This window comes from Lampetra fluviatilis, chromosome 62 (assembly GCF_964198595.1).
Source record: "Lampetra fluviatilis chromosome 62, kcLamFluv1.1, whole genome shotgun sequence".
NCBI classification, from domain to species: Eukaryota; Metazoa; Chordata; class Hyperoartia; order Petromyzontiformes; family Petromyzontidae; genus Lampetra; species Lampetra fluviatilis.
This window is the reverse complement of record NC_136336.1, coordinates 7,639,788-7,649,200: the sequence shown is the minus strand read 5'-3', so window position 1 is coordinate 7,649,200 and position 9,413 is coordinate 7,639,788. Positions and strand designations below refer to the sequence as shown.

Genomic DNA, 9,413 nt, shown 5'->3' with positions numbered 1-9,413 from the left:
CGCCCGCACACACACACGCACACACACACGCACACACACACGCACGCACACACACACGCACACACACACGCACGCACACACACACACGCACGCACACACGCACACACACACGCACGCACACACGCACGCACACACACACGCACACACGCACACACACGCACACGCACGGACACACGCACACACGCCCGCACACACACACGCACACACACACGCACACACACACGCACGCACACACACACGCACACACACACGCACGCACACACACACACGCACACACACACGCACGCACGCACACACACACGCACACACACACGCGCACACACACACGCGCACGCACACGCGCACGCACACACACACGCACACACGCACACACACACACACGCACGCACACACACACGCACGCACACACGCACGCGCACACACACGCACACACACGCACACACGCACGCACACACGCACGCACACACACACGCACACACACACGCACACACACACGCACGCACACACGCACACACGCACGCACACACACACGCACACACACACGCGCACCGGACCAGGTACTCATGGGAGAGGCCCCGGTCCTGGTTCTGCCATCACTCGCTTCTGACGTGAGCCGTGGGCGACAATCAAACTCGCGCTCGTCGGGCCGCATCGTGAGCGCAGTCTGTTGCTAACCGCTGCACCACCGCTCCCCCCCCCACCTCCCTCCTCTATTATTGCAGCCAGAGCTCAGGATTACTTTGTAAGAGGCGGCGAGGCTCTGATTACCGGCGTAAGAAGCAGGCTAATGAACGTCATGCCACCACGTGACTTGTGCATTGTTTAACAACAGCACAGGGGTGTGATTGGGAGTGCGGGGAGCGGTGGCGCAGCGGTTAGCGCGTCGCGCCGCGAACCCGGCCACCTGAGTTCCATTCCCGCTCGCGACCATCTCACGACCATCACGGCTGACGAGCATCTGAAACCGCTCCTGAGCGCCCCCCCCCCCCTAGGTCGACTCGGCCTTAAACGAGTGCCTGGCTGGGGCGGTGTGCAGTCCACGTAGCCAGTGGCGAGAGGCGACCGGGCGTGGTGCCGGCCACCCAGCCCGGCCACCCAGCCCGGCCACCCAGCCCGGCCACCCAGCCCGGCCACCCAGCCCGGCCACCCAGCCCCCTCGTGTCCTCCTCTCAATGGGTCCCCCAACGCCCGCCGTGACCTCCCCGCGGAGCGAGCGACTTGGTAGTCGCGGCGACGATTCGAGCATCTCCTCCTCCAGCTCCTCGTGTGGTGGGGGGTGGGGTGGTAGGATGGGGGTGGGGGGCATCATGTGTGTACGTGTGTACGTGTGTACGTACGTGTGTGTGTGTGTGGGGAGCGGTAGTGTAGTGGTTAGCGCTGCGCTACAAACCTGGTGACCCGAGTTCGATTCCCGCTCACGGCCAACACCGGTGACGATTATCTGAACCGATTCTGGGCCTCCCCTAGGTCGACTCAGCCTCGAATGAGTACCTGGTGCGGTGCGCAAACATCGCCACTGGGGGGACAAAGGCGGTAAAACGTGGTGCTGGCCACCCACCCCCTCGTGTGCCGTTCCCACCTTCATAGGTGCTTGCTAACAGCACTTGCCCCTACAGTCTGTTAAGGCTATTGGGGAATCTTTGTCTTTATGTATGTTTAAGATCTGGATACATTCCTCCGGCAGGCAAGGCTGCGTTGGCTGGGTCACGTAGCCACCGCATGCCCCAGCAGCTTCTGTTTGGCTGGGTAAAGGGGACTTAACGGGCGCGGCACGGGATAAAGAAGAGATGGAGTGACGTGGTACAGGAGGACGTGGAGCTGAGTGGACTTGCCGATGACCGGTACCAGCGGTGTCAAGATCGGCCTCAGTGGAGGAGGCTCGTGAAGGACGCTACTGGGCAGTTGGAGGCAGTCGCCCTCCAACAACAGCGGAGGGCGGAGGAGCGACGCTCACAACAATGAGCGGAGCGCCGGGTGGCTAAAGCACAGCAAGTTGACACAGTAGGGGGCACAGGTGGTGTATCAGCCAGTCGTCTCAGTTGGTCAACCCATGGCATCTGGGTCTGTCCGATGGCCTCCTGCCAGCGGTCGTTCGACACTTCACGTGGCCTTAAAGTGCACATAGCCTGGCACAAGCGTCGTGGTGATGTCACCGCCACTAAGTGTCGAATGGTGGCTGTTCATAGGTGCTATTCGCGAACAGTACTTGCCCCAAAAGTCGGTCAAGGCTATACAGTACGGGGGCAGCTTTGTTGCACGTGGGGAGCGGTGGCACAGTGGTTAGCGCACCGCGCTTGCAACCTCCCACGGCGAACATCAGTGGTGACCGATTACCCCCCCCCACCCCCCATCTTCCCCAACCTGCACTGACCAGCGTGGTGAAGTATGGTGAAGTATGGTGAAGTATGGTGAGGCAGCGTGGGGGAGGCCTTCATCCAGCGGTGGATTGGCAATGCAGTGCCGTGACGCAGAGAGAGAGATGCCAACGCGTGAATAGAAACTAAACTATAGACTCGAATGTAGCTCTTCTTCAGAAGCGACCTGGCCACAACTGATAGATCAACCAAGTGGCTTAGCATCGTGTGGAAATGTTTAGCAGCCAAACACTCTAAACGCGTGGTGATGGTGATTCTAAATGTGGAGGGAAAAACCGGAGGACCCGGAGAAGAATCCACGTGGCCACGGGGAGAGAGACACGCAAGCTCCAAATACACAGCAGCAGGCGTAAGGGTTGCGATCGAACCCACGACCTCCTGTATACCGGGCGAGGTAGTTAACATCTCATAGCCACCGTAATGATGATGAGAGAGAGAGACACGCAAACTCCAAATACACAGCAGCACCGGCGTTAGGATTGGATCGAACCCACGACCTCCTGCGTACGGGCGAGGGAGTTTACATCTCGGCGCCCCAAAAGCGCATAAATAAAACAGAACTCGTGACCCTGATCGTGACCCTCACCTTGACCTTGAACTTTGCGTCCTCTCATGCATGGTGACGCGTTCAGCTGTCGAGGGCACCGCCAACAGCGACACTCGCTCTCGACTCTACCATGCACAGAGGGTTGGGGTTCGAGGCAGGGCTCGTGTCCGATGGCTAGTGAGTTTATGGATAGTCGTAGTGGTGTCTGATTGGCTAGTGAGTTTGGTGACTAATACTGGTGGCTGATTGGCTAGTGAGTTTAGGGCTAGTCGTAGTAGTGCCTGATTGGCTAATGAGTTTGGTGACTAGTACTAGTGTCTGATTGGCTAGTGAGTTTGGTGACTAGTACTAGTGTCTGATTGGCTAGTGAGTTTGGTGACTAGTACTAGTGTCTGATTGGCTAGTGAGTTTGGTGACTAGTACTAGTGTCTGATTGGCTAGTGAGTTTGGTGACTAGTACTAGTAAGTGTCTGATTGGCTAGTATAGTTAGGTTAGGCCTAGTATCCGATTAGCTGGTGCGGTTCCTAACCTTCACCTCCCCAATGCCCCCCCCCCGCACCCTCAACACCTCCTCCTCCCCTCCCATCCCTCCCTCCCCTCCCCTCCCTCCCCTCCCCTCCCTTCCCTCCCTCCCCTTCCCTCCCTCCCCCACTCCCTCCCGTCCCTCCCATCCCTCCCCTCCCCTCCCCCTCCCTCCCTCCCTCCCCTCACCTCCCTCCCCCTCCCTCCCTCCCCTCCCTCCCTTCCTCCCTTCCTCCCTCCCTCCCTCCCTCCCTCCTCCCTCCTCCCTCCTCCCTCCCTCCCTCCCTCCCTCCTCCCTCCCCCTCCCCTCCCTTCCCTCCCTCCCTCCCTCCCTCCCTCCCTCCCTCCCTCCCTCTCCCTCCCTCCTCCCTCCCCTCCCTTCCCTCCCTCCCTCCCCATGTATCCCCACAGCAGCCAGCCAGCCGGCCAGCCCGGAGCTCCACCACCACCACCGGCGGGGGGGGGGCCCGGGGTTACGGCGACGTGCGGCGGCGAGGTGTCGGCACGCAACGCCGGCTACATCACCTCGCCCGGCTTCCCCGACGACTACCAGCCTTACCAGCGCTGCGAGTGGCTCCTGCGGGCGCCCGAGAGCGAGCAGAAGATCATCCTCAACTTCAACCCGCACTTTGACCTCGAGAAGCACGACTGCAGGTGAGAGCGGTGGTGACCCCCCCCCGCCTCCCTCACTTTCAGCTGCGTAGCCTCTGGCCTCTTCCGTGTCTCCGATCGTTCCGTGGGGCCGGTGGCGCTGGACTGGTCACCCGACCAGCACGTTTTGTCGGACGTGACGGACCTTACTCATCGGCCGTGCCGGGTGGCGGCGGGTTCACAACACATTTATGTTCGCGCGATCTAACCCCGCAAACAAAACTAAAATATATCTGTGATGGTTCCATAGGCCCCCTCTGAATAGCTGTCAACCCACGCGGTTCACTCCGCATTCCTGTACAGAGAAATTGAGTTTTCAGGTCCATACGGCGTACAGCCGTTTCAATGCGGGAAACAATTAAATGTGTTTGTGTATTTGTTTGTGTTTCTCCCTTGTGATGGGACGTTGTAGGATGAACTTTGAGATGTATAAGGGGCACGGGGTGACCACTAAGGTGTGAACTTGTCTGTAACGAGGTAGGGGCACTGGTGAGGGGTTGACAGCTCTGACTCTGTTCAGTTCGCATCGTCAACGCACCTCCTCCTCCCCCGCTCCACTCCATCCTCCACCTCCACCTCCACCACCTCCTCCACCTCCTCCACCTCCACCACCTCCTCCTCCACCTCCTCCCCCGCTCCACTCCATCCGCTCCTCCACCTCCTCCTCCACCTCCTCCTCCACCTCCTCCACCTCCTCCTCCACCTCCTCCTCCCCCGCTCCACTCCATCCTCTCCATCCTCTCCTCCACCTCCTCCTCCACCTCCTCCACCTCCTCCACCTCCTCCTCCTCCTTGAAGACAATGGTGGAAAATCATCATCAACCGCACCATCGGAGTCATTGTCACCAAGCCGACGCTGCACCACATCACCCACGACCATGAAATACCGGTGACGATCATCTGAGCCGATCCTGGGCCTCCCCTAGGTCGACTCAGCCTCAAACGAGTACCTGGTGCGGTGTGGTAAACATCGCCACCGGGGAGACAAAGGCGGTAGGGCGTGGTGCCGGCCACCCACCCCTCGTGTGCCGTGCCGGCCTTCACAGGTGCTCGCTAACAGCACTTGCCCCAACAAGTCTGTTAGGGCTACACGGGGATCTTTGTCTGTGTGTGTGGGGAGCCGGGTAGTGGAGTGGTTGGCGCACTGCCGCTCACAGCCACCAGCACCAGTGGTGGACTCCCCCTAGGTCGACTCGGCCTCAAAACGAGCGCTGCACTTTGCCGCGACGTGTAAATGTCGCCACTGGGGAGACAAAGGCGGTCGGGCGTGGGGTGCTGGCCAGCCACCCCCTCGCTGACAGCACTTGCCCCAACAGTTTGTGAAGGCTGGACAGGGGGGGGGGGAGGGCCTCTGTGCCTCGCGTCCTCGCTGTGACCCCTCTCGTCGGAACGCGCCGCTGAGCGACACCACCTGCCCACACACAAGGCAAAGGTCCCCCGTGTAGCCTTCGCAGACTGTTGGGGCAAGTGCTGTTCGTAGCGAGCAGCAGCGGTGACGGCCGGCGCGGCACACGAGGGGGTGGGTAGTCAGCAAGAGGCGCGGCCGCCTTTGTCTCCCCAGTGGCGATGTTTACACAGTGGCACCAGGTGCTCATTTTCAGGCTGAGTTGACCACACATACACAATAATACACACACGTACACACACATTACACATACACACACATCCACACATACACACATATACACACACATCCACACATATACACACACATCCACACATACACATACATACACATACATACACACTACACATACACACGCACATACATACATACACACATACACACATAGACACACACACGTACACACGCACATACACACACACATACACACACATACGTACACACATACACACACACACACACGTACACACGCACATACACACATACACACACATACGTACACACATACACACACACACGTACACACGCACATACACACATACACACACATACGTACACACATACACACACACACACGTACACACGCGCACTTACAACCCCAGTTGTGTGCCGTGCCGGCCTTCATAGTTGCTCGCTGACAGCACTTGCCCCAACAGACCGCTAAAGACTACACGGGGAATCTTTGTCTTTGCATGTGCACGCGTGTGTGTGGTGCGTGTGTGTATTCACGTGTGTGTGTGCGTGTGTGTGTGCGTGTGTGTATTCACGTGTGTGTGTGTGTGTGCGTGTGTGTATTCACGTGTGTGTGTGCGTGTGTGTGTGCGTGTGTGTATTCACGTGTGTGTGTGTGTGCGTGTGTGTATTCACGTGTGTGTGTGTGCGTGTGTGTGTGTGCGTGTGTGTATTCACGTGTGTGTGTGTGTGCGTGTGTGTATTCACGTGTGTGTGTGCGTGTGTGTGTGCGTGTGTGTATTCACGTGTGTGTGTGTGTGTGCGTGTGTGTATTCACGTGTGTGTGTGTGCGTGTGTGTGTGTGCGTGTGTGTATTCACGTGTGTGTGTGTGTGCGTGTGTGTATTCACGTGTGTGTGCGTGTGTGGTGTGTGTGTATTCACGTGTGTGTGTGTATTCACGTGTGTGCGTGTGTGTGTGTATTCACGTGTGTGTGTGCGTGTGTGTGTGCGTGTGTGTATTCACGTGTGCGTGTGTGTGTGCGTGTGTGTGTGTATTCACGTGTGTGTGTGTGCGTGTGTGTGTGTGCTTGTGTGTGGTGGGGGGGAGATGGGGGTCCCCTCGGGGTCCCCAGAGATTTACAACGACAGCCCCCGAGAAAAGAAAACTCTCCTCCACTCGTGAGCGATGGAACTCAAACATGGGGGCGAGATGGGGAGGGGGGAGATGGGGGGGAGAGAGAGGAGGGAGATGGGGGGGTGGGAGATGGGGGGGGGAGATGGGGGGGGGGAGATGGGGAGGGGGGAGATGGGGGGGGATGGGGAGGGGGGAGATGGGGGGGAGAGAGAGGAGGGAGATGGGGGGGTGGGAGATGGGGGGGAGATGGGGAGGGGGGAGATGGGGGGGGGGGATGGGGAGGGGGGAGATGGGGGGGGAGAGAGAGGAGGGAGATGGGGGGGTGGGAGATGGGGGGGAGATGGGGGGGGTGGGAGATGGGGGGGAGATGGGGGGGGGAGATGGGGAGGGGGGAGATGGGGGGGGATGGGGAGGGGGGAGATGGGGGGGAGAGAGAGGAGGGAGATGGGGGGGTGGGAGATGGGGGGGAGATGGGGGGGTGGGAGATGGGGGGGAGATGGGGGGGGGAGATGGGGAGGGGGGAGATGGGGGGGGATGGGGAGGGGGAGATGGGGGGGAGAGAGAGGAGGGAGATGGGGGGGGTGGGAGATGGGGGGGAGATGGGGGGGGGGGAGATGGGGAGGGGGGAGATGGGGGATTTGGGGGGGGGGGCGATGGGGGGGATTGATGGGGTGGAGGGAAATCCGGGGTGAGGTTGAGGTCGAGGCGAATGCGACATTTATGTTTGTGATGCTGGTGGTGATAATGCCTGAGATGGTTGTGGAGGTGATGGTCGTCTTGATTGTGGTGGTGATGATACCTAAGATGGGTCTGGTGGTGATGGTGGTGGTGATGGTGGTTGTGGTTGGCAGTGGATGGTGAGGATAGAGGTTGTTGTTGTTGTTGTTGGCAGTGATGGTGAGGATAGAGGTTGTTGTTGTTGTTGGCAGTGATGGTGGTCGTAGCTGGTTTGGATGTACAGGGTGGTATTGGTTGTAGCAGCTGTGATGGCGGTGATGACGACGATGATGACGACAGCGATGATGGTGATGATGGTGATGGTAACGATGGTGATGGTAACGATGGTGATGGTAACGATGGTGATGGTAACGATGGTGATGGTAACGATGGTAACGATGATGGTAGTGCTGGCGGTTGCTGTTAGGTAAGGTGGTGGGGGAGGCGGTTGTTGTGGCAGTGATGGTGGTTGCCGTCATGATGATGATGATAGTGATGGTGGTAGTGGTGGTTGGTGGTGGTGGTTGTTGAGGAGCGGTGGTGTAGTGGTTAGCGCTACGCTGCGCTATGAACTCGGCGACCCGAGTTCGATTCCCGCTTACGGCAACACCGCCAGTGACGATTATCTGAACCGGTCCTGGGCCTCCCCTAGGTCGACTCAGCCTCAAATGAGTACCTGGTGCGGTGTGTAAACATCGCCACTGGGGAGACAAAGGCGGTCGGGCGTGGTGCTGGCCACCCACCCCCTCGTGTACCGTTCCGGCATTCATAGGTGTTAGCAAACAGCACTTGCCCTTACAGTCTGTTAAGGCTACACGGGGGATCTTTAGTGGGGGTTGTGGTAGAGATGGTTGTGGTAGTTGTAGTGGTGGTGGTAGTGGCGGTGGTGCCAGTTGTGGTGGCGGTGGTGGCGGTGTTTGTGGTGGTGGTAGTGGTGGTGGCGGTGTTTGTGGTGGTGGTGGTAGTGGTGATGGTAGTGGTGGTGGTGTTTGTGATGGTAGTGGTGGTAGTGGTGTTAGTGGTGGTGGTATTGGTGTTAGTGGTAGTGGTGTTTGCGGTGATGGTTGCCGGCCGTCTGGGCCGTGTGGGGGTGGCGGGTGGCCGCGTCTGGGACAGATCGAGGGATGGGGACTCCCCCAGGGGGGGTGAGCACGGGTCGAGAGAAGCGAGGAGAGTGCGGGGGGAGGGGGGGGCTGGAGAGAGAGAGAGATGGAGAGAGAGAGAGGGAGTGAGAGAGCATTTGTCTCTTAATTGATTAAGCCTGTTCCCCCCGTCCTGCATTCACTTAGCCGTAACCATTATTGGTTATTGTTGATATGCTTAAATAATGAGAAACGCGCGCTCTCAGCGAAACTCGATTTGTCAGTAAAAGCACGCGGGACAACACCCCCCCCCCACTCGCGTGCAGTAATACGTCGCCAAGTCGTTATCGTCGTTATCATCATCGTCATCATCGTCATCATCATCGTCGTCGTCGTTATCATCATCGTCGTCGTCGTTATCATCGTCATCATTGTCGTCATCGTCGTCTCATCATCATCGTCATCGTCGTCATCATCGTCATCGTCGTCGTCATCATCGTCGTCGTTATCATCGTCATCATCATCGTCATCGTCGTCATCATCATCGTCATCGTCGTCATCATCATCGTCATCATCGTCATCATCGTCATCGTCGTCGTCATCGTCGTCATCGTCGTCGTCATCGTCGTCATCATCATCGTCATCATCGTCATCATTGTCGTCATCGTCGTCATCGTCGTCGTCATCGTCGTCATCATCATCGTCATCATCGTCATCGTCGTCGTCATCATCGTCATCATCGTCGTCGTCGTCATCATCGTGAGCTGTGGTCTATCCACCACTGGATGAGCCCCCCCCCCTTGCCC

At 58.5% G+C, this 9,413-nt stretch overlaps 1 protein-coding gene across 1 annotated transcript in view; it reads right to left on the bottom strand.

The window, feature by feature from the left end:
- Positions 1–8,561: 8,561 nt before the first annotated feature.
- Positions 8,562–9,413, bottom strand: part of LOC144951408 (rac GTPase-activating protein 1-like) — a 6,824-nt gene continuing 5,972 nt past the window's right edge. Inside the window, exon 7 of the mRNA XM_078881647.1 lies at positions 8,562–8,632. Coding sequence (XP_078737773.1) covers positions 8,562–8,632 — 71 coding nt within the window. The remainder of the gene's footprint in view (positions 8,633–9,413) is intronic.